General features: G+C 45.7%; 2 protein-coding genes across 4 annotated transcripts in view; one reads left to right on the top strand and one right to left on the bottom strand.

The window, feature by feature from the left end:
* The window catches only part of XPA (XPA, DNA damage recognition and repair factor), a 556,316-nt gene that overhangs the window by 144,224 nt on the left and 386,406 nt on the right, over positions 1–25,686 (top strand). The gene's annotated exons all lie outside the window — the stretch shown is intronic.
* The window catches only part of TMOD1 (tropomodulin 1), an 85,005-nt gene that overhangs the window by 54,683 nt on the left and 4,636 nt on the right, over positions 1–25,686 (bottom strand). For 2 of the 3 annotated variants that reach the window (XM_049896809.1, XM_049896811.1), the window contains exon 2: positions 12,720–12,887. In XM_049896809.1, coding sequence (XP_049752766.1) covers positions 12,720–12,839 — 120 coding nt within the window. In that variant the 5' untranslated portion in view covers positions 12,840–12,887. Of the gene's footprint in view, positions 1–12,719; positions 12,888–14,414; positions 15,731–25,686 lie in introns of those variants that run through there. The other variant, XM_049896810.1, reaches the window with a different exon arrangement.

The raw sequence follows: 25,686 nt of genomic DNA, 5'->3' as shown, positions 1-25,686 counted from the left end.
CTGCTGCGGGGCTAGGAAAACTCAATAGCTGCTCCTTCTCTTAGTCAGCTTTATAGGGCATTAGTGCTGACGTCGACAGGCAGCCCTATGGCCCAAGCCCAGCAATTGTTTCTGGTGGGGCAGATTGGTCATAAAAGCACAGCCCATGTCTCCTCGGTGTCCATGGCAAGCCCGTTGCCGTCAAGTCGAAGGTGAGGCCAAACCTCCCCTTCCTGTCTTTCTCCTAATTCTCCAGTTCTGCCTCACTCTCAGAGAAAATGTCCTAGTCCTGTGTGCTGGGCCCTGGGCATCCTGAGACAATGAACTTGTGATCCCTGCTCCATAGAAGGAATCCCTGGCTGGTACAAATGGTTAATATGCTCAGCTGCTATCTGCAAGGTTGGAGGTTTGAGTCCACCCAAAGGCTCCCCAGAAGAGATGCCTGGTGATCTACCTCCAAAAAGTCAGCCATTGAAAATTGCTGTGGAGTACAGTTCTATTCTGACACACAGGGGGTTGCCATGAGTTGAAATCAATTTGATACCAGCTGGTGGTTGTTGGTGGTGGTTACTCCATAAAGTTCAGAGCTAGAGGAAAGATACAAGACCAGTGTAAGCACCTTACCCAGCCTCAGACTTCCTGGAGGAAGTGATTCCTGAGCTGAGTCTTAGGGGTCAAAGAGAAGATGGCCAGGTGAAGACAAGGAGGAGACGGGGCATTTCAGGGGGACAGAAAGCACAGCACAGGCTAAGGCATGGGGTGGGGGCATGGCTTGCTGGGAAAGGAGTCTGGGTAAGTCCAAGGTTGCAGGGACCAGAAATGTCTCCATTCCATGAGCACCACTCTTGTTCAAGCTGGCGCCATCAAAGCAACCTCCTGGCTGGTCTCCCTGCTTCAAGCCTCTCCACCTCCATGCCTTTCCCTCCCAGCAGCCAGACAGACCTCACCAACATACATATCTGATGGCTCACTTCCCAACACACTCAGAAATGCTCAGCGCCATCACTGACCTACAGAATCGTGAGCAAATTCATCAGCCAGGCACAGAGCTCTCCACGGTTTGGCCACAGCCTACTGCTGCCTCTCTAGCCTCCTGATCCTCTTCTCTTCTTCAAGCCATCCACATTCCAGCCTCTCTGGGGTGCTCCACGTTTCACAGCCGCCAAGCACTCTCACACCACCAGGCCTTTGCTCAGGCTGTGGCCTCTGCCCACCATTCCATCCTTCCTCCCTCTGCCCTCGTCTTCTAGAGTCCCTCCCTTTGGCACCCTGTTCAGCCTTAGCAGTGCTTCCCACATTGACCTGGCAATTCTCTTTCCAAACTCCCTATGGCATCTGGCCAGCTGTTATATAATGCTCATCCTACTTTGTCTCGGAGCACATCTATTTGTCTGTATCTCTCTCCAAGGAGACTGGATGCCCCTCAAAGGCCAGCTGAGATGTAGCTTAGTCTTTTCTAGATCCTCAGGACCAAGCACGGGTGCTAAGTAAATGTGGTCTGAATTGTCCAGAATCACACGCCACTGATGCTCCAGTTGGGAAGAGGATGGAATGACGTGGACACCCTTCAGGCCAACACAACATGTTGCCCCAAGCTGTCTGCTGGGTCACCCAACTGATCTTCAAGGAGATTTGGGGGGGGGGAAGGACACACAGTGAAAGACATAAGTGTTGGGGGGCAGTTCCTGGGTGGTGCAAATGGTAAGAATGCTCAGGTGCTAACTGAAGGGTTGGAAGTTTGAGTTCACCCAGCAGTCCTCAGAAGAAAGGCTCGCCAATCTACTACCAAAAAGTCAGCTATTGAAACCCTGTGGAGCACAGTTCTACTGTGACACACATGGGGTTGCCCTGAGTTAGAGTCGACTCAATGACAAGTGTTTTTTTTCAAGAGTAAGGGATGTTCAAGATGGGACCAGAGCTCTTTGACGGGGATTTTGAGAAATGCCAACCTAGAGAGTGAGAGGTTTGCAATGTTTTCTTTGGGGCTTGGATTTGTCGGTTAAATTCTTGCCAATATCTCTCATTTCACCTCAGTGCCTTCAACAGAGTGGAACATCAGGCCATCAAACTGGAAACTCAGAGTGACAGACTCCAAATTGTCCCCAATATCAAGTCTTTCCTTCTTCAGGAATAAAAGCACACTCACCATCTAGCTCAGCACATGGCCATGCAGACTAAAGACTGCATTTCCCAGTTTCCCTTGCAGCTAGGTTAACCCCGTAACTAAGATCTGGGCAATAACATGAGAAATGCCTGTTGGCAATATCTGGAATGTTTCTTAAAAGGCACCTAGATTGTGGCTTTTCTTCTTCTCTTTTTTCTTGTTTTTCTTTTTTCCTCTATTCTGCTGTCTGGAATGCAGCTACTGTGGCCACCAGCTTGGACAAGGAGGATGAAGGCTACATATATCCTAGGAATGGCAGAAAGGTGAGGTGGTAGACCAAACTTACTGGTCTGACAGAGACTGGAGAAACTCCAAGAGTATAGCTCCCCGACACCCTTTTAACTCAGTATTGAAGTCACTCCTGAGGTTCACCCTTCGGCCAAAGATTAAGCAGGCCCATTAAAAAAAAAAAAAAATCCTAAATGTAGCTGAACCACATATAGGAGACTAAATGGGCACACCAGCCCAGGGCAAGGACAAGAAGGCAGGAGGGGACAGGAAAGCTGAACAAATAGAAATGGGGAACCCAACGTCAAGAACGGGGGAGTGTTGACACATTGCAGGTTTGGCAACCAATACCACAAAACAGTATTGTTATTAATTGTTTAATGAGAAACTAATTTGCTCTGTAAACATTCATCTAAAGCACAATTTAAAATATTTTTAAAAATGAATACTTTTAAGTGATTTTCTAAGTGTTGTGTGTGCATATGGACTGTGACGGACACACACAGAACACTAATGCCATTTCCATATTTGTCAAAAGAGAGGCTAACTGGATCAATGTTTGCCAATCTCTTTTGACTCACCAGCCTCTATACAGTAACGCATAATCTCTGGAAAATTTTTATGAATTAAAAAAAAAAAATTGACTTAGAAAGGTGAGCTGGAAGGAGCCTGGGACGCTGGGGTATGTAGGGAGCAGAGCTCCATGCCAGCCCTATACTGCCTACCTCTGGACTTTTACCTGACAGATGTTATTCTGAATCTTTGCTACTTGGAGCCAGACTGCATCCTAAGTGGCAACCTGGGTTCTCAGGCCAGGACTGTGAGGCCACAAAACAGGGTACTGGTGCTCCTTGGCTTTGGATTTCCCATCTGAGAAAAAGCTTCTAAAGCCCCTGCTAGCTTGAAATCTCAAAATAAAGGCTTGTACTCCATATAAAAGCAGCTTATTACTAACCATTTTTATCACGATTGGACGTAATTGTTTATTTCCATTCAACTTAATAGATACCTCATTATGGAGGTACTCTGTCAGGGCAAGCTGTGCAGGTTTTGCACTTCACAACTCCAAGGCACTATTTACTCTCTAGTCTACGTGACCAGTGTCTCCTGGAGTGTAATGGACAACTATACCTGGCTGCCTTAGATCTATGGTGGTATGAGATGTGGTTCCAAGTCTTAAGAAGCTTAGATTCTACTGGACAATCATATGTTCACGTGCAACATTTATTAAGCACCTGCTAAAAAAAAAAAAAAATTTTTTTTTTTTTTATGTGCCAGGCACTAGGCTAGGTGGTTTTCATACACTGTTGTTGTTAGGTGTCATCGAGTCAGTTCTGACTCACAGTGACCCTATGTACAATAGAACAAAAGCGCCATCCTCATGACTGTTGTTATCCTTGAGCCCATTGTTTCAGCCACTGTCAACCCATTTTGTCGAGGGTGTTCCTCTTTTTCTTTGGCCCTCTACTTTACCAAGCATGATGTCCTTCTCCAGGGACTGGTCTCTCCTGATAACATGTCCAAAGTATGTGAGACAAAGTCTCATCATCCTCGCTTTTAAGGAGCGTTCTGGCTGTACTTCTTCCAAGACAGATTTGTTTCTTGTTTTAGCAGTCCATGGTAAGTTCAATGTTGTTCTCCAACACCATAATTCAAAGGCATCAATTTTTCTTTAGTCTTCCTTATTCGTTGTCCAGCTTTTCTTCATATATCTAATCATATTTACTATATATATATAAAGAAAAACTAAAACTTGTCATATGGAGCAGAACCAGAGTCACAAATTGGGAAGCCTACAGTCCAATCTAATACTGAAACTGGGTTTATCTAGTCTGTGCATTTGAATGAGCTGCTAACATTTAAAAACAGGCAGTTAGCCTATAAAAAATGCAGATGTCCAGCATCTCTTGAAAAATTAGACAATCTGGCAATACTGGACCTGCACTCTCACACTGGCAATGTTCAGTGCCAATGAATGGCAAATGGCCTTTGGACAAACACGAGATTTTCTGTTTGCCACAGTCCCCGCCACTCCCTACTGTCTCTGACACAGAGGTCAAGAGTAAGTTACCATTTATCGTTGGCAGTGCTATTGTTTTTCTCCCTGGAAAGTTATGTGGCAAGTGAAAAATTCTTATATCCACATCTCTTTCAAGAGTGTAAGAGCAGAAGATGAATGAAGATAGCCACACGCTTCAGAAAAACTGGTCCCTCTTCCTTCAGTTATGTCACCTACCTGACATAATGGGTGCCTAGTTTGCTGTTTCTCAGGTAGAAAATATTAAGGACAGTAGGAGAGATGAGGAAGGGATTGAGGGTAGGAAGGCAGAGTTTAAACTTTACCTATAGTGATTTTTTTGTAAGTCCGATCTGAATCAAATAGTCAATATTTTAACATTTGTTAAATTTGGCTGACGGGAACATAGGTATATTCTGCACTCTCCTATGTGTTTAAATAGTTCCTCATGAAAAATGTTAAAATCAAAAGGGAAACCGCTTAGCATCCTCAGTGAAGGGGAGGTGCTATGCTGCTTCTTGGAGGAAGAAGTATCAGGAAGGCTTCCCAAGGGAGGGGTGAAGGAGCTGGGCCTTGAAACATGCGAAGACTCTGACTTGAGGAGCAAGGGCTTCCAGGCCTAAGAGGTCACCCTGCAAGCAAAGGTAAGGAGGAGGGAATGATGGGGAAAGGGAGCATTCTGGGGAGGCTGAAGGCCAGCCTGAGGAAGGGAGAGAAGGCAGGGCTGGGGCAGGGGGTCAGTGGGACCAGAAGACAGAGGGTAGGGGGAGGCTCAATGACACCTGGCCTGACCCACCCTCATCCCACTAGGCCCATCCTGGGCTCTGCGCAAGGGCAGGCAGTGTTTCTAAGGATGTGTGCCTATTTTTAGAGGAGAGATTTATTTCTTTCCATTTCAACTGTTTACTTCTGTCCTAGGCTTGTGATTCTGCTGGTTTGTGTTACAAGGGAGAATCATGGCTGTGGCCCGAACTTGGCTGCTTCCTGCATGGCCAAGAGGGCCCTCCAGCTTACAGACATGACCTGGGGCCCTAAGTGGGGAGGATCTTACGATTCTGTGGAGGCTGGCAGGAAGCCATGTGGTGTGACAGCAAGCCCCAGGCTCTGGCCATGGCTCTGCAGTCAGCTTGCTATGTGACCTGTCTTCTCTGGGTTTCTGTTGTTGTTTTGCTTTTTCATCACTAATATGGTAGTTATAATACTTACCTCATAGGGTTGGTATTAGGATTTGATGAAATACACAAAGCACTGAGTGAACAACGTGTGTCCAGGAACTAAAGCCAGCTGCTGTTGAGTTGATTCTGACTCACAGCGACCCCATGTGTGTCAGAGTAGAACTATGCTCCATAGGGTTTTCAATGGCTGATTTTTCAGAAATAGATTGCCACACTTTTTTCCAAGGTACCTCTAGGTGGATTCGAACCTCCAACCTTTCAGTTAGCACCTGAGCATGTTAACCACCTGTACCACCCAGGGACTTGGGTTCCTGTAACTGACCAGGTATGTATACGTCAGGGGTGGGCAGGGCCTCGGGGGAGAGAGTTTTCTAGGCGTCCTGCTAGCTCGAGATTCTACAATTCTAGGTTTTCTCCTCCATCGTTTCGTTCTACAATTCGTGGCTGCTTGTTCCCACGAATTCAGGAAGGAAGGGTCTGCCTGAATTTACTTCCTATCACTTACAAGCTGTGTGACTCTGGGCCTCCATTCCCTCATCTATATTGTTGTCATTGTCAATTGCCGTGGAGTCGTTTCTGACTCATGGTGACTCCATGTGAGTAGAGTAGAACTGCTCCACAGGGCTTTCAAGGTTGGGGCCTTTCAGAAGCATATTGCTAGGCCTGTCTTCCGAGGTGCCTCAGGGTGGGTTCAAACCACCAATCTTTGAGCTGGTAGTTGACTGCTTAAATGTTTGCACCACCCATGAACTTCCCTTATCTGTTGTTGTTAGATGCCGTCCAGCCGGTTCAAACTCACAGCAACCCTATGCACAACAGAATGAAACACTGCCCAGTCCTGCGCCATCCTTACAATCTTTGTTATGCTTGAGCTCATCGTTGCAACCACTGTGTCAATCCACCTCATTGAGGGTCTTCCTCTTTTCGGCTGACCCTGTACTTTGCCAAGCATGATGCCCTTCTCCAGGGACTGATCCCTCCTGACAACTTGTCCAAATTATGTAAGACGCAGTCTTGCCATCCCTACTTCCAAGTAGCATTCTGGTTGTACTTCTATAGAATGGTGTTAACCCCAACATATGAGGACCAATCTCAGAGGACCCTTGTGGGAATTTTAGGAGATGATACACGTAGAGTGCTTTGCATGGTGCCTGGCACATAGGAGGACAGCAATAAAGAATAATAGTTACTACTATTATTACTATTTCAGGCTTTCCATGCCTGGGAACTGTTGCTTCTATTATTGTTTCTATGGTTATAATGTGTCACAGATTCCAAACAGCTGACTTTAAAATTAACTCTTAGGGTCCAATTTCTTTATGAGGTTAGGATTATCTCTATCATCTTCTTTCCTACAAATATTTTGATCCTTTTACTAGGCAGTTTTAAAAAATATTCTGCCTTTCCCCCAATGCCTCATTGACATGCAATATTTATAGTTAAATTCCTTGTGTAGGTGGTTTGTTTCTTCTTATTCTTCTTTTAAGAATAGTGTTCATGGTGAAAATAACATAACAGCCTCAAAGGAATGTGAATTGGACCAAACAATTTGCTGGTTACACTTCACCCCGTTCCCCTAGTTCCTTTCCAGGTTGGGTCCCACATGCGCTCACAGGTGGCCACGGTTAATAGCACAGACTAGCGGTCAAGACTGTCTAGGCTGGAAACCCAGCACTACCTGTGTTGCATCCTGGGCAGGTTGTTTCATCTAAGTCTCACTTTCCCCACCTTTAGAATGGGGCTAATAACTGACCCTACGTCTTGGAGGATTAAATGAGATCATTCCACAAAGGGGTTTGCCTGTGGTCCAGCCAGTCCGTATCTAGCAGTCATATAAGAACTTGTACCCTATTCCCTGCACAAGTCACCATGTGACTTGTCATTTTCAAACCTCTGTGTACACTACGTATTTTCCCTGCTGCCCAGCACAAAGGCAATCTGAACTGAGCAGTTGGCTCAGGTTCAGAGCAGCATCCACTTAACTCCAGAGAGACCGAGAAAGGGCAGGGCCTCTTGGGGAATCAGTCAACAGTGGATACTTTTAGCACATGCAGCATTCCTCTCCCGAGGGAGTCCAAGTGCAGCAATCTCATGATAAGCCCCAGCTTTTCCAGACCGAGAGTTAGAGATAGAAAGTTTCGGGCGTGGCTTTTTTTTAATGTGCAGTTAGGAATCCTCTGTTGCAAACAGAGCTGCTTTCCAACTCCTCGTACTCTACTCTGTCACATGACACTGGGGCTTAACAATTGCATAACTGAACACGTAACCCCCTGAAGTGTCTGCTCAGTACAGGTAATGAGACTGCCAGAATTGCTCACAAACTCACAGATGGTTAGAGCTGGAGAGGGCGTCAGAGGGCACCTAGGCTGACTTTGTCCATTTTACAGAGGGGAAAACGGAGATCCAAAGGGGGAAAGCATGTGACTCGAATACGGACTCCTGCCTCTCAGGCTCTTTCCAGAAAGAAAGGAAGATGCTTTGGTAATGCATCACCGTCCTAAACCGGGAAACCAGAGTACATCTGTGGCCCAACCTTCCTGAAGACTCATGTGAAGACTTACAGTGGCGTGGCTGAGAGCATGAACCCTGGAACCACATCAAGACTCTGTTGTAGGACCTGGGCAAGTTATTTCACCTCTCAGTTTCCTCATCTGTAGAATGGGGATGATAATAGTGCCTGCATCTTGGGGTTGTAATGATTAAATGAGTGCCTGCCCATAGCAAGTGCCATATAAGCACAGGCAGTCCCGGAGTTATGAACGTCCGACTTATGGACTTATGGATGACTCATGCTTGAGAACATGCTGCCATAAAGCCTATTATATTAAAAATTTGAGTTAAATTCAATGGTTCATAATAACGAATGCATGAATTACTTTGTGATGCTCATGAAAACATTGCATGGTTTAGAAGTGTTTTATATGCATAGAAAGGTAAAATTTTTTTATATACTAAGATAAACATTTCACTAAAAAAAAAAAAAAAAATTTCTTTTTTTTTTTTTTGACTAACTGATGCTAAATAGGAGCCATATGTACCTGTTCCAACTTACCTACAAATTCGACTAGAAGACAGACTTAGGAAAGCATCTCGTTCGTAACCCAGAGACTGCTTGTACTTGTTAAGCAAAAATAAACAGAAGAAGAGTACAGAGTATAATGGAGGGCAGTGGCCTTGGCATCAGAGGGGCTGGGTTCTGGTCTGGTTCTCAGTTTGGACGTGAGACCTAGTGCAAGTTCTTTCCCCTCTCTGGGCTCAGTTCCCACTGTGTAAGTGGGGGGCTGGACACCTGCTAGTCTCTGTGTCCCCTCCTGGCTCAGAGGCCTCTCAAGGTCTGCATACCTTTGGCCTCTCCCTGTGCTGTGATTTCAGAATGTGGGCCAAAGAGGGTGAAACTCTAGCTGGAATGTTTGTGCTCTCAGGAAGAAAGGAGGCCCACTAGACCTTTTCAGAAATCACATACTGTCTTGCAAATCAGGTAACAGAAGATCTCAATGAAGGAGCTAATTGTGTGGCTGGCACCAACAACCCACTGGTCTCTGTTATCTCCTATACACTCCTTTTTGTCTTCTCTTTTCTTTGAACTTAGAAAGAAAGGGATCTGAAAAAGTGTACATTTTGAAACCACAAGGGTACGAGAATCACAGGTCTCAAATTTCCCATCCCAACTCCCAAATCCCAGGAGCCCTGGCGGCACAATGTTTAAAATATTTGGCTGCTAACCTGAAGGTCTGTGGTTCAAACCCACCAATAGCTCCATGGGAGAAAGATGTGGCAGTCTGCTCCTGAAAAGATTACAGCCTTGGAAACTCAGTGATGGGGTAGTTCTACTCTTTCCTATAGGGTTGCTGTGAGTCGGAATCAACTCAATGACAATGGCTTTTTTTTTTTTTTTTTTTACTCTCAAATCCATACTCACAGTTACTTTTGGGTTCGAGTGGGAGGTGCACATACTTAGAAGCCAATTTGAAACCCGAGTCTCCACACCCTAATAGTAGGACTACAGGCAAGTTGGTGAGCTTGCTGAGTCTCAGGTTCTTAGCCTCCAAGGGGCAGAGCATACCCTCCCCTTTCTGTTGGTCACCTGGGAGGAGGGCTGGAAGGAGGAAGAGCTGCCTATCCAGAGGTATGGAGGCCCTGGGCATTTGCTGTGGGACCAGATGTCCTGATATTTCGGTGGGGGCACTGAAGGGGAACATGTGTGGGAGCTCTTTGCCAATTTAGAAGTGAACCAGAGCTTGGTTTGGGGTCTCAGGGCAGTCCTCAGGGGCTACACTCAATCCTCAGAGGGTTCTTCTATCTGCCCCCTCCCCACTCCCTTGGCTCTGACCCTCATTCTCGCACTATTTGCAGCCACAGCCTAATCTATTCTCGATTCTATCCTGATGGCTCAGGACAATTCTAACCGCACAGAAGCGGCAACAGGCCTGTGAGATATGTGGGGGTCCTCACTTTTCCTCCCTGGGAACAGCAAAGCCTCTACAATATGGCGGCAAGGGTTGTGGAGCGGGGCAGGGCCCTCCCTTACCTTCAGGAAAAGAACTGTCCCACCCTGCTGGCAGGATGGTGGGGGCTCCCACACCAGCCCCTTCTACCTTTCACACATCTCCCCAGCATCCCTCCAGTCCATCTGCCTTCAGGACCCGGTTCCTAAACCACAAAGCCCACAGAGTCACTGTCCTTCCAGGGCTCCCAGGGAGCAAGAAGAAGAGTCCAGACTCTTCAGTCTGGTGTGCAAACCCTGCCCCCACCCCCATTAATCTAGTCCCAACCCCCTTTCCAGTCCCATCTAACCCTCCACAGAAACCACACTGAGATTTACCATCCCCAGTCACCTTCCGTACCCGAGCTGTTGCTTGTGGCATTCACTCAGCCTGGAATTCCCTCTTTTTATTCTCGACTTAGAAAAATCCAGGGCTCGGTTCCAATATCACCTGCTCTGTGAAGCCTCCCACCAGTAAGAATTAATCCTTTCTCTGAGCTCCTCATCTGCTCCCATTTAGGACACAGTTTATTATACCCTTGTCCCCACCAGACTGAGCTCCTGACAACAGAATCCCTGCCAGGCTCACCTGTGGGTGCCCAACAGAGGGTCTGGTGCCTGGCAGGCAACTGAGTCACATTTATTCAACTGAATAGAAGTAGCTACATCCCCCTTTCTTTCTCGCTTTTTAAAGCTGTTCTTGTAACTCTATGCGACAGTGGATAGAATTAGAACAGAAGAATTTGACAGCAGCAGAGCCAGAAGCCTGATTATTCCTTGCCTACATCACTTGTTTTTACTGAAACCCAGTCCAGTAGGAAAAAGAAATGGCACAGGGGAGCAAGGAGGAGACCCAGGGCTCTAGCCACCAGGGGTGCCTTCTATCAACCTGAGCAGCCTCATTGGGGGAACTACCTCTTCGTGGTTGGGGCAGGGGACAGTCGTGAATAACAAGATGAGGATGCACTCCTGGAGGGGTTTTTCATCCTACAGGGCCTGGGACACAGGACGAAGATTCTGCGTTATCTAGAAATAAACTATCTAATCACATCTGGAGGTAAGACCTGAAAAAGAACCAACCAACTCCCATCATTTCATGGATGGAGACTGTTATAGATTGAACTACGTCCCCCCAAAATATGCGTTGTAAATCCTAGCCTGTATGTCTGTGGTTATAATCCCATTTGGAATGGGTTGGTCCTCGTTATGTTAATGAGACAGGATTAGTGTAGAGTGTATCTTGACTCAATTTCTTTTGATATATAAAAGAGATTAAACGAATGCTAGGAAGCAGAGTTGGGGGAAGAGAGATAACAAGTCACATGAAGATCACCCAGGAGCAGAAGCTCAAAAAGAGACAAGGGTCTTCCTCTGGAGCCGAAAGAGACAGAAAACCTTCCCCTAGAGCTTGGCGCCCTGCATTTGGACTTCTAGCCTCCTAAACTGTGAGAAAATAAATTTCTGTTTGTGGTATTTCTGTGGTGGCAGCACTAGATAACTAAGACAGGGACACTGAGGCCTCAGGAAGGACAGCAATTGGCTCAAGGTCACACAGGATATAAGAGACAAAGCCAGGGTTGTAACTGGAACATCAAACCTCTAAACCAGTTGGTGTTGGGTCGATTCTGACTCATGGCAACCCCATGCGTATCAGAGTAGAACTGTGCTCCAAGTGGTTTTCAATGGCTGATTTTTTGGAAGTAGGTCTCCAGGCCTTTCTTCCGAAGTGCCTCGAGGTAGACTCGAACCTCCAAACCTCCAACTTTTCGTTAGTAGCCTAGCATATTAACTGTTTGTACCACCCAGGAATCCCTATCAAATCTCTAGTCCTGCATTTTTCTTGCTAAACTGTGTTCCTCCTACATTTACCAAAAGAACCAAACCCGTTGCCATCGATTCTGACTCAATAGTGACCCTATAGGATACAGAACTGCCCCATAGGGTTTCCAAGGAGTGGCTGGTAGATTTGAACTGTCAGCCTTTTGGTTAGCAGCCTGCAGCTCTTAACCACTGCGCCTCCTACATTAGCAGTAATTATTTGAGGGTTAGTGAAAACGGTACTAAAGTGTTTTCTTTAATGGATTGCTGCTAAACCAGAGTTTGGCAACGGGTGGTTTTAACAAAAAAAAAGTGAAATATTCTTTTAATTAAAAAATATAGCAAATGAAAAATTCATTTAATTAAGTGATATTCATTACTTACTTGCTCAGTGCTGAGCATTAACCTGGGTACCTGGGATGGAGATAGAGGGCAAAAGTCTCTGTCTAGCACGCCATCTACAAATTCCTCCCTTGGCCCTGCTCACGGCTCCCACATGGCTGGCCAAACCCCCTACAGGACCAAGTGTCCTCCTGCCTTTTGATGCTGTATATCCTGACTGCAGAAGTGAGTACTGAGCATTAAACAAACTTCTTAAATATGCCAGCTATGAGATTCGATGAGAAAACACCAGACGAGTGGAAGGGATTCTTCTAGTCTTTTATTTCTCAGCTAATTCATTCCATGACACATTAAAAACATCTGCAAAGGCAATGTTTATTTCGATGTCATTGCCATAGAAGGAAAAAGATACGGTAGCTTCAGGAAGCTTACACCTATCCCTCCCCCAGGTGGTAATTAAGGGTTTCTGTTCCTGCACCTGTGACAACGTGCTCCCCTTTCATGCCTACTCACATCAGGGTCCAGCTCATCCAGCTCATTTTCCAGGGTCCTGAGCTCTTCCTCTGTTAGGGCTCCGAGGATTTTATCTTCATCCAGGTCACGGTATTTCTCTAGTTCTCGTCTGTATGACATTGTAGGAGAACTTGTCTTTGTCTTGTAGCTTCTGTGTAGCTCTGTGACCTACCAGAAAGAGAAAAGCCTTAGAAAGAGCCTCCTTGGACAAGACTGGTGCTCTCAGGGTCTCAGGTGGGTGCTCACCATTCACGTGGTGACCTGGCCATGTTTCCTAAGCTGCCAGGATGGTGATTACTATGGTGGAACACTGCACTAATCTGGACTAATTCTCTGATAAAACTGTACAAAGTAGAGGTCCTTAGGGCATGTGATTTAATGAGTTGTAATTGGCATGACCATTGATTACAAATAAATGAGTAATTATAAATGGCTTAAGAGTACCTGAAAACAATTTGATTCTTCAAGTAGTTTGAACACTTTTCTGTACAAACCCCTATCTTTCACCCCACACTCCAATGGGAATCATGAATGCCAGAAACTCTGCCAAAGCTGATTTAAAAAAAGGAGGGGGCATCAATAGTTAAACGAGCACCTACTACATGCAAGCCCTAAACATCTCATTCAATCCTCACAAAATATAGCCAACAATAATAGTTTTTTAAAAAAATTTTTTCACTGTGGTAAAAATATACAATGAAATATTTGTCAATATAATAACTTTTACTACCATATGCCAGGCAGCATGTTAAGCACATCACAAGGATCTTCTCATTTAACCTGTGAGGTGTTTATTACTATCCCCACTTTACAGGTGAGGAAATTGAGGCTTAGAGAGCGGTAAGTGTCCTACTCACAATCACACCATTAGGAAGTGGCAGAACCACAATTTGAGCCCAGATCCACTGGCTTCAGTGCCCGCATCGCTCTAGCCATCATATCACAATGCCCTTTTCATAGAATCACTTACTGTCATGCAGAAAGGGGACTGCTTAGTCTGGACCCCTCCTTTTTATTCCCAAGGAAGGTGGCCTGGAGAGAAGAAATGATGTGCCAGGGGGGCTCAAAGGGACCAGTGTCCAGGTCCCCCACGTCCCAGGCTGCGCTCTCTTTGGCTAGAGAAGGCTATTGTTGGTTTGCATTTCATGGAAGATACTTAACACCTGTGTTTGAATCCTGTCTTTGCTACTTCCCTTAACATTTTCATATGTGTTAATTCATGTGATCCTGACGATACACCCTGTAAATTGGGTCTTCTAATTTAAACCATTTAATCATGGAGAAAACAGGGCTGGCCTAGGGCTTGACCCAGGACCTCTGATATCAGACCCCAGGGCTCCCTACTACACACACTGTCTCTCACCTAATCTGGGAAGACGAGGTCCTCAGCCCTTCAGTCCTCCAGCTTAACTAAATCTGATAACATGGCTTGAGTCAAGCACCCTCCAAGCCCGGCTCACAGGTCACCTTCTCTGAGAAGCTGCAGCGTCCCCTCACTAAGCAAAGTTCATCTGGCCCACGGCAGTGGTCTGGGTCCACACCTCTCTACAAAGCTCATCTGCCTCCCGCTTGACTTCCCCATGGGCAGGGTCTGGGTTTGCTTCATCCCCCCACCTCTGCTCCCCAGGGCCCAGCCCAGGGCCATGCACATGGAAGGAAGTTTTCACTGAAATGAACCCAATTTCAGTTCCCCACCTGCTTTTGATGGTCCAATCAGACAGCCTTGAGGAGAATTTGGTCTCTTCTCCTCTTGGAAAATGTTAGCTTGCTGCAGAAGCGGCTGTTATCTCTGTTTGTCCCCGCCTGTCTGTCCTTTGACCTACGTGAGCTGAGTCATTAGCCTTCCTTTCTGAAGCTGACGGCTAGTCAGCGAGGTCGGAGCTCGAGGCTTCCTTAAACGCTGCAGGGTGGAAAGCAGTACTGTAACCCACTGTACATACCCACAACATCACCTTCTTCCTAGCAGTTTTTAGACCTCCCCGCAAACAAAATCCATGCTCATCTGTGAAATGACTGATAGAATTTCCCAGAGTAGACAGAAAAGAAGACTAGAAGACAACCAACCAAGCAATCAAAAAACTAGTTGTTAATCAAAAACAATTTTTTTTTAAACCAAAACTAAAGTTCACCAAGCTAACAGAAGAAGCCTCCACTTCCGAAAGCGGAGAGCATGTTTTGTCAGTTTAAGTATGCGGGTGTGTGGGTATATTTGTAAGAGAAATCTGACAGCTGGCTTGATAAGAAACGACTTGCTTCCCAAGCACAGAAAACGCCGGTGCCATTCTTTCCTGGAGGACAGCTTAGCTTGGTCTATGTCTTCCTTTTACCAGATCCCAGGACTGCGATGTTCAGACCATAAGTGGACCCCTCCCACTCAATTCATTCCTATTTAGTTCCAAGGAAAGCACAACCAGCTGACAATGCTCTGGTATAGGTGAGAGTCTCCCTGAAGGCCCTCAGAGAACAACGTGATTTGGCTTTTCCTGAGGGAAGCCAGGAAATGGAGAGGAGCCTTCATCTCCATACAGGGGCCAAGTCTGGCCCTGGTGACGGACATGGAGGCTTCTGGAAGAAACTCACAGAGAGGTCAGAACCACCTCCAAACTCTTAGGGTTGTTTAGGTGGGCTGCAAAACACAAGTTTTTGGCACTCAAGCAGGTCTGGGTTATATAAAGTTCCACAAGACCCTTGACTGCAAAACTCAAAAACTTTGATATGCTACCACGAGCTGGGCATCACCAAATGGATAGGTTGCAAACAGATTTTCCCAGACTTTGACTATGAAGCCATTGTTCTGAGAAACTGCTCCTGGAATTCGAATCGCATGAAACAAAGTTGGAAAACAGGCTCACTTCTGGGTCACATCAGAAAGACACCCAGAACCATACAAGAAGGGATGTAGGTGGGGACAGGACCAGCTGGGACACATCTCTTGGGAAGTTGGACAGGCTTGGGACCTTTGGAGTGCCTCGTATCTGTTATCTTTGCCACCAGACTCTTTTCCCAGATGATTTGCAATAAAACCTGTAGAAGAAGAGTAGTGGGCTGACCCTGGAGAAAAAAAGCACCAGAGTGAAGGGACAGAGGAGAGAGAACTCCGTATCAAAGCAGGCCAGTGAAAAACGAGCCAGGGAAGGAATAAGAAGTAGGTGGAAACTATGGGGCCTGCTGAGAAACGGAGGTGGGCTCAGAGATGTCACCCTGAGGGGTGCAATCATCAGAAAGACCCTTATATCTCCTGAAGAAGTCTCCCTCTTTTCACATACAGGAAAATTAATGCACTATTTACACACCCCCAAGGTGCTGTTGAACTCAAAAATTCTATTTCATACTTTAAAAAGCCCTTTCTGATGCCAAGCGTCCTCATGAATTTCATGGAATGATGAGGCATTAAATTAAATAAGCTGAGGGGAACTGAGAACTCCTAAGGTAAACTATGAAGCTGTCAGCTTCACGCCACACTCATTGACTTGGCCACAGGGCGATTTCTACACAGGAGGATTCTCCTGTGGTCGGTGACGTAAGGGGACCGGAGGTAGGGAAGATGCAGGGTGGGCAGGAGGTGAAAACTAGCACATTAGTAGAGCCCGCTGTAAGCTCGGTCTTCAATTATGGCTTGGAAGATATTGTATCTTATAAGTATTAACAAAAGGCCTCCGTTTCCTTAATAAAAGAGGTGTCATGGATGGAGCACAGGCCTGTGATTCATAACACTTTGGCTGGAGAGCTAGTTGTGACGGTAGCTCCCTGGGTGACTGTCACCAAGTTCCTTCCCTTCTCTGGGCACCTGCTTGCTCATCTGTAAAATGAAATAACTGCATCACATTGGTGTTTATTTCCTTCTTTTTTGTTTTCTTCCTTCTGTTCTTTCTCTCTTCTCTCCCTCCTCCCTTTCTTTTTTTTATTGTGGTAAATATATAGGTAACAAAATATTCATCATTCCAACAATCTTCACATACGGAAGTCAGTGATATTAAAGACATTCATCATGCTGTTCAGCCATGTTGGCGGTCTTTAAACTGTGCCCAGACGACCTCGCAGGCTCAGGAAGTGTCTCCAGGGCCACTGCGGGGCTTGGGGGGGGGGGGGCGGGGAAGGAGAGGCTGACTGAGGGGACTCAACCCCAATTTTAGCTGTTTTATATATTTGGGGTTCCAAATACAATTTCCTTTAAAGAGAGGCTTCTGTGGCTAAAAAAATTGGAAGTCACTGGACTGGGTTTCTTTGTCTACAGAGTGAGCGGGTGGCAGTACTCACCCCACAGGTGTTGTGAGGCTGAAGTGGCAACAGCAGATAAGGTGTGCAGCCTGGTCAGCACAGGTTGTTATTAGGAGGCTGCTTTCCCTCACACACTATCGTAAGACTGTAAGGTCCCTCAGTCTTATTGTCTGCACCTCCACAGAGCCTAGCCCTGTGCCTGGCCCAGAGGTGTCCCTGAGGAGGAAATGAACACACCTGACTTCTGCTCTAGCGTCTTTGGGACCTTGGGCAAGTCCCTTCTCTCCTCTGATCCCGTTTTCCCATTCTTAAAATGAAAAGATTGGAGTAGGTCTGGGAGGGAGGGATGGGACAGGCAGGAAGAGGGTGTAAAGCCTCCCGGGCTCCCACCATGGCCCACCTGAACCATAATAGCCCCTTTGTAACCTGCTATATAGATTGGGTCCTGAGTAAGAGTTGATTAGGGGGAAAAAAAAAAGGCTGCTAAGTAAATTCAAAATAAACTTAAAAACTTGTCTTCCACTTTTGGTGTATATTTCACAATTGCAGCACATCCAGCCACCATGCTTCTCAATGGCAGAGGCCCTAAGCCTCTGTTAAATGTGAAAAGAGAATTTACAAGCTGTGCCAGGAAGTAAAAACTCAGCAGGTTGGATAGTAAAAATTAGCAGGTCAAAGGCTGAGACCATCCATCAGGGAAGCTTCAGAAGTGAAAGCTCAGAGCCAGGGAAGCTCCTTGGAGTAGGGGTGTAAGGGATGCTCTTTAAATCGTTCCTGGGAAGTGGCTCCAGTCTCTCCTGCTAATGGGCTCCCCAGCCTCTGCCCATGTGGGAATACTCAGGGAAGAAACACTTGAGCAGCATCTGATTATGGAACGCACTGCCCTGAGCTCAGGAAGCGCTGAGTCACAGCTCATATGAGTACTTTCCAGTTAGACCATCTTCTTATTTCAGCCACAGTCAATGTCTGAGGATGGGTGAAGAAAGGTTGATTTTCAAACAAAGTTTGATTCTTCATACCCCATTACTATCATTATGAGATGATCCCTCACATTAAATCCTGCATCCCAGGACACTGCTGTCTACTCCTCTTTCCTGACCCTCTCTCTTCCCTTGGCTTCAGGGACACAAGGATGCCTGGGATACCACAAGTCCCTCCTAAGAAAGTTGTTCCTCTCCCCTCAGCCCTTCCTCAAAAGATACCTCCTGGGCAGCCATGCTTTGTACCACGTGACCACTCACTCTCAGGTGATTGGATAGAGTGGGTGCCTGCTTCAAGGGCAGCCAAACTGATTGGCTGGTCAATGACCTATGAGGTGGCACGGCACCAAAAAAAAAAAAAGAAGAGTTGAGCAAATGAGCTCCTTCCATTTCTTGGCATTGAACTGGGACTTAAGGAGAGAATAGGGCAGGTGGCAGGGGAGCGGGGGGGAACAGAAGCTGAGCTGACCATGAGGAGCATGTGCAAACTGGGCTGTGAGGATAGAGACATGTTGACAGTGATTGTCGTCATGAGAGGGAGAGTTCACTGCCTGAGAGGGAGGTGGAAAACCCTGTGTCCAGAAGTGCCCCGGCTCCTGCTCCCTCAGGCCTACTTGCTGTGGATCATGTTGGATTCCCATGAGAACCCTGTCCTCCTACTGTCCTCGGCGTCCACCACTACCCCCACCCCACTGTACTAAAGTAACTCGGATGAGTCCCTTTTCCTTTCAGTCCCCTTCTTTTCTGATCCCCCTTCTGCATCTTCTTCATGATGCATTATTCTTGGCTCACCTGTTCGCCTGGGCTCTGTGTCCCCTTCTCACTTTCATGCTGTCCCTGGGTAGTTCTCATCTTCTCCTGTGTGGCTTCTGCTACCAGTAATAAGCAGAATGACCCTCCGATATTCCCTCTCCAGCCCAGGCCCTTCCTGTGCCCCAGCTCCCTGGGTGTCACATGAAGAATAGATGAAGGACTAGGGGAAACATGGCCACACTCTGGAAATCTCTAATGGGGTGACCTGGGGAAGATGGAACAGAAGTGTTCTGTGGGAACCCAGGGGTAGAAGACATAGATTTACCAAGATTACCAAGATGTAGATTTCCAATCAACACAAAAATAAAGCTTTCTAATTATAAAAACTGCCCCACGGATACACTGGGCTGATTCAGGAGGTAGTGAGCATTCCATCATTACAAACATGTAAGCAGAGATGAAAAGGAGCCCTGATGGCACAGTGGTTAAGTGTTTGTCTGCTAACTGAAAGGTTGGCGGTTCAAGCCTACCAGCCACTCTGCAGAAGAAAGATGCGGCAGTCTGCTTCTGTAAAGACTACAGCCTCAGAAACCCTATGGGGCAGTTCTACTCTGTCCTACAGAGTCACTATGAGTCAGAATCAACTCAGTGGCAACGAGTTTGGGTTTTCTGGGGGGTAAGCAGGGATGATAGAGTCCTAAGTAAGGGTCTTACAGAGGGGGTAATGCATCAACTGGCGGTGGTTGTTGGGGAGTTGACTAGGTGAGATTTAAGGCCTTTCAAGCCCTAATTCCCTCATGAAAGACATGTTGGGAGCCACTGAATGGAGGATGAGGACTTAATGACCAGGTCTCTTTAAAAGACCTGTTTTCTGGCCTCTTTGCATTTATTTTCCCTGGCTGATCTCATTCTCTCAGTCATATGCGAAATTTCTGAAAAAGCAGGAAAACTAAACGTAGTGTTTGACTCCGACACTTTCTGCAGTTGCTACAAGCCCCATCCCAGGACACACTGAGCCTCAAAGGTCCACGTGTCAGTCCAAGTTGTCAAATGGCTAAAATTAGAAAGACCTCATATGTGCATATGTGTGTGTGTGTGTGTGTGTGCATTTAGGGGACTGGGGATGAATGTGTGTGTGTATGTAGGGGGAGGGGGATGAATGTGTGGGTGTGTGGGGAGTGGGGGGTTGTGGATGATGTGTATGTGTGCATGTGTGTGTTTTCATTTTGCCTCTCTTGAGGTCATCAAGGTGTCTGGGTCATCACGTGAATCATCATAAGCAACAAGGTTCCAGGAAAAGACTCTGAAACCACCTTCCTGTCCCAGCTGGCCTGCCAATCTGCCCTCCAACCATGCTGCACTCTACTTTGTGGCTCTCTCCACTCCTGCCACTTCCCTAGTTCAGGCCACCATTAGCTCTCATTTGGGCTTTTGCATATGTCCCCTCCCCAAACTGGCCTGCCTGCCACCAGACTCTGCCCTTTCCATTTCATCTTCCCCAGCACAGTTGAAAAGGGTTTTAGGAAGCCAAGTATCTTAATGCAAATGAGGGAAGCCATTGGAGTTCTATGGAAGCCATTTCATTGTTCTGTCCCCCTTACCTCCAGACCCCAAGACTGAAAGCTACTTGAGGGCAAGCATCTCCTATGGTCTCCCATGATCCAAAACTAAGTTCTTCCCCTCTTAGTGCTCAAGAAATGTTTACTGAATGAATGAATATTATTGGCTCTGACAGCCATAAGTCAAAAGCATTGGTAGAAGTCTGCTTGCCAGAAAGTTTATGTAGGTCACTCCTTTTCTCATTCTCCATTTTACAAACATGAACTTTCTCACTTTGCCTCACGGAAGGTGTTAACACGAGGTACAGTTTTATGAAGCAGGCTTTTGCATTTCCTGGAAAACCAATATGAAAATTAGCATGAACGATGCCAAAACGCAAATGGCAAAAGGGGGAAAGTATATTTGCTGCACATTTGATAAAGGGCTAATTTGCTGAAGAGACAAAGAGTGCCTACAATCAATCAAGAAAATTAGAAGAGCCCAATGAAAACATGGGAAAAGGAAAGAAACAAGCAGTTCACATAAAAAGAAATACAAGTGGCTAATAAACACGTGAATAGATAATGACTCTCATAATTATAACAGGGCATCGGGATTGGAGGAAGACTCATTAACAACCTGATATGCAGAAGACACAACCTTCCTTGCTGAAAGTGAAGAGGACCTGAAGCACTTACTAATGAAGATCAAAGATCACAGTCTTCAATATGGATTACACCTCAACATAAAGAAAACAAAAATCATCACAACTGGGCCAAAAAGCCACATCACGATAAGCAGAGGAAAAGTTGAAATTATCAAGAGTTTCATTTTACTTGGATCCACAATCAACACCAATGGAAGCAGCAGTCAAGATATCAAAAGACACATTGCAACGGGCAAATCTGCTGCCAAGGACCTCTTTAAAGTGTTGAAAAGCAAAGATGTCACCTTGAAGACTAAGGTGCGCCTGACCTAAGCCATGGTATTTTCAATAGCATCATATGCAAGTGAAAGCTGGACAATGAATAAGGAAGACTGAAGAATTGATGCCTTTAAATTGTGGTGTTGGTGAAGAATACTGACTATACCGTGGACTGCCAAAAGAACAAACAAATCTGTCTTGCAAGAAGTACAACCAGAATGCTCCTTAGAAGCAAGGATGGAGAGGCTGTGTCTCACATACTTTGCACATGTTGTCAGGAGGCATCAGTCCCTGGAGAAGGACGTCATGCTTGGTAAAGTATAGGATCAGTCTACGTGAGCGGCGCCCATCTGGAGAGGCAATGAGAGGGCAGAGGGGGTTAGAAGCTGGCCGAATGGACACGATAATAGAGAGTGGAGGGAAGGAATGTGCTGTCTCATTAGAGGGACAGCAACTAGGAGTATATAGCAAGGTGTATATAAATGTTTATATGAGAGACTGACTTGATTTGTAAACTTTCACTTAAAGCACAATAAAAAAATTTTAAAAAGGTATTTAAAAAAAAAGCATAAGGTCATCAGAAAAGAGGAAGACCCTTAACAAGATGGATTGACACAGTGGCCGCGACAATGGGCTCAAGCATAACAACGATTTTAAGGATGGTGCAGGACCAGGCAGTGTTTCGTTCTGTGGTACACAGGGTCGCCATGAGTCGGAATTGACTTGATGGCACCTAACAATAACAACAACAACTCATAATTATAGAAAAGCAGATGGAGAAATGAGCTATCAGTTCTCATCTGCCAGTCTAGCAAATGTTAAAACATCTGAGAATTTCCAGTGTTCACGAGCTGTGGAGAGAGCAGCATTCTTACACAGAATAGAAGGACACATTTGCACACCCTCTTTTAAGGAAATTTATGCCATATCTATCAAAATACACATACCCCTTGACTCAGCAATCACACTTCTAGGAATTTATCCTACCAGTTTACCCACTGAACTCTGCAAAGATATATGTACGACTTATCTGGTATGATATAATCTATAATAGCAAAAAACTGAAAACCACATTAAAGTCCATCAAGAGAGAACTGAGTAGATATAGCGTAGACATAAAATGGAGCGTTAGAGGGTTTTATTATCCATTATGCCCCTGAACCTTATAATAGTAGCAAGCATTATTCTGTACTTACTGCATACTGGACACTGTGCTAAGCTCTTTACATTGATCATTTCAAGTCCTCTTAACAACTCTGTGAGGTAGGTACTTTTGTTAAATCCATTTTATAGACAAAGAAACTGAAGTGCAGAGAGGTGAAGGAACCTGACCAAGGTCACAAAGCTAAGAAGTGGTAGAGCCAGGATTTGAATCCAGGCAGGCAATCTAATTGCACTCATTATCACTACCCCATGCTGCCATCCTATAATAGCTAACACATAATGCTAGCAACATACAGGCACTGCCCTAAGAATTTCACATATAATAACTATTTTAATCCCCCATGAAAAGCCCACTTTATAAATAGAGAAACTGAGATACAGAGGGGTTAAGAAAGTTACCTGAAATTACACAACCAGTAACTTCGCAGCATTTAGGTTTGAACCCACGGAGGTGGTCTCCAAAGTCCATGTTCTTAACCACTATACTAAACTGCCTCCCATCTAGTGCCCATCATGATAATATACTCTTAGAATTAGGACTAAGAAAACATTTCTCTCTCCTGAAAGACTGGTGTTCTTCCTTTTATTATCAGACATGAAGAGCCTGCAATCTATCTTGTTTCCCTTTTCACCTCAGCTGCCCCAGTTCATCTTAGAGCTGATTTGAGCATCCAAATACAGTTGTCATCTTCAGCCTAGATGCTGGCATAATTTTCTCTCCTTATTTTCTGTGTTGGATGTTCCTTACCTGGGCTTTTGAATGGGCTTCAGGGGGATCAGCGCATTTTCTGAGACAGTATGTGTTCTAGTTATCTAGTGCTGCTATAACAAGTGGATGGCTTTAACAAAGAGAATTCATTCCCTCACAGTCTAGGAGGCTAGAAGTCCGAATTCAGTGGAAGACTTTCTTTCTCTGTCAGCTATTGGGGAAGGTCCTTGTCATCAATCCTCCCCAGTCAAGGAGCTTTTCAGTCCAGGGACCCTGGGTCCAAAGGATGTGCTATTCTCCTGGCTCTTGTTTCTTGGTGGTATGAGGTCCCCAGGTCTCTCTGCTTGCTTCTCTCTTTTATGTCTCCAAAGAGATTGACTTAAGACATAACCTAATCTTGGAGATTGAGTCCTGCCTCATTAACATAACTGCCACTAATCCCATCTCATCAACATCATAGAGATAGGATTTACGATACGTACGAAAATCACATCAGGTGACAAAATGGTGGACAATCACACAATACTGGTTATTATGGGCCAGCCAAGTTGACAGGTATTTTTGGGAGATGCAATTCAATCCATGACAGTATGCAAACTGTTGTGTATACAGATGCGTTCATTTTTCTCGAGCAAATGTCCATAGTCTCCATCAGATTCTCAGATCTTAATCTTCAAGGCTTCTGCCCTGTCTTTTTTTTTTTTTTCCCATTTCTGTCCTTAGTAGTTACATTACCTGTGTAGGTTTCTTTTAAGTCATCTCCAACCCTTGCAATGGTGTAAGTGGAATGCAATTTAAAAGCCATAAATAAATGTGTACAATTTTGCCACTCAATCTGAATTTTTAACTCTTCCTGAGTTTGCATGGAGGAATCTGTCCTGACCTCTCCCTTGCCTTGGAATTTGCAGACTTCTGATTGGTTTTGATGCAGGCGTCTCAGATCCTCAGGCCAGCACTGGCCAGACACTCATCCTGCGCTCATAGGTACCCAACTTATAAGCAGTGTGAATGAGTTATAGACCAGGAAGAGCCCTTGATTTGGAGTCACAGCTTAAATGGTCCTTTGCAGGTTTAAAAAACACTATCTTAATGCAATGGCCAGCAAAATCTTTGTGATAACTGGTGCTTGTCTTGGTGCTCAAAGAGTGGTCCAGGGCCAGTAGCATCAGTGACACCTGGCAGCTTGTTAGAAATGCAGAATCTCAGGCCCCTCCCCAGATCTACTGATTCAGAGTCTGCATTTTTAACAAGATCCCAGGTGATTTGCATGTGCATTAATCAAGTTACTCAAACCCTGGGAAACACTTTGGTTTTCTGGAATATATACCCCACCTGGGTGGCTTGGAACAATTCCCACTGGGACTCACCGTCTTATCTGCAAAAGGGAGTAATAATATCTACCCTTGTTCCCTCACAGGATTACTATCAGTTTCAAATGAGATAGTGGATTCATTCATTGGCTACATACTGTGAGGGGGCAGACGGGGGCTGGGGAGGCACTGGGGAGCAGACCAAGCTGGTCTCAACAGCCTCATGGAGCTGATGGTCTGGTGGGTGGGAAAAACGTGTCATGAGTGTTGGCTGGTGTTGTGTGATAGTCATAGTTATCACAGAGCTTTCATTCATTTATGTTTTTTACTCATTCATTCATTCAATGGTCAGTTGTTTATTGAAAATTAAAGTACCTGCACTATGCCAAATCTGAGCTCTGAGCTAGACACTAGGGAGGTGGGAGGCAAATAAGCCATAGACCCTGTTCTTAAGGAGCGTTCAGTCTAGCCAGATATAAAGACTTTTTAAGCAGATGATTGAATTTAGAACACACAGTGACCGGTGCTCTGAGTTCGTGCAGGGGGCTGCGGGAGCACGGGTCGGACGAGGAGAGGCTCTGCATCCAAGGATGGTTACAAGTCCACCAGGCTAAGAGGGGGGAACAGCATTCTAGGCAGAAGGATCAGCAAGAGCAAAGGCAGGGAGCATGACACTGCACTGCATACTCACACCACAACCAGAAGGCAAGAAGCTTCTGGGGAGTGTCAGGAGGTAATTTTGGAAAAGTATCTTCAGGCCTGATCTTAGAAGGTCCTGGCGTTCTGTGCTAAGGAATGTGGTCTTTATCCAGTAGGAAATGGGTAGTTCTCGAAGGAAGAGAAATAACAGCCGTAGCCATGTTTTATAAAATATCTTTTAATGGCAGCATGGAAGAAAGGGACGACTTGAGGCAGACAGACTTTAAAAGGCTCTGACAGTAGCTCAGGGGAGTGATGGTGAAGTGCTCAATTGGGGCAGTGGATGTGGAGATAGAAATGAATATAAGAGATATTACGGATGTAGATTTATCAAGACTTGATGACCAAATGAATGGGGTGGTGAAAAGAAGGAAGTTTCTGGCTTGGTATCTGGGTCAATGCTATTACCGTAATCCAAGATGGAGGACACAGCGGGAGGAAGACTGGGTGATGAACCTGTGTCTTGGCCTGTTAGGTTGGGAGTGCCTTTGGAACATCCTATTGCCTAGGGAGTTACACATCCCTAGAGCTGAGGAGAGCAGTACAGGCTGGACACATGGATTTGGGAATTGTGAGTTTATAGTTAGTGGGTAGAGCCATGGGAGTGAATGAGATTGCCCAATGAGAGGGTGTGGGGTAAAACAAAATAGGGCTGAGAGTGGCATCAACA

This window comes from Elephas maximus, chromosome 9, assembly GCF_024166365.1.
Source record: "Elephas maximus indicus isolate mEleMax1 chromosome 9, mEleMax1 primary haplotype, whole genome shotgun sequence".
NCBI lineage: Eukaryota > Metazoa > Chordata > Mammalia > Proboscidea > Elephantidae > Elephas > Elephas maximus.
The sequence above is the reverse complement of the archived record's forward strand: the minus strand, read 5'-3'. Positions and strand labels throughout refer to the sequence as shown.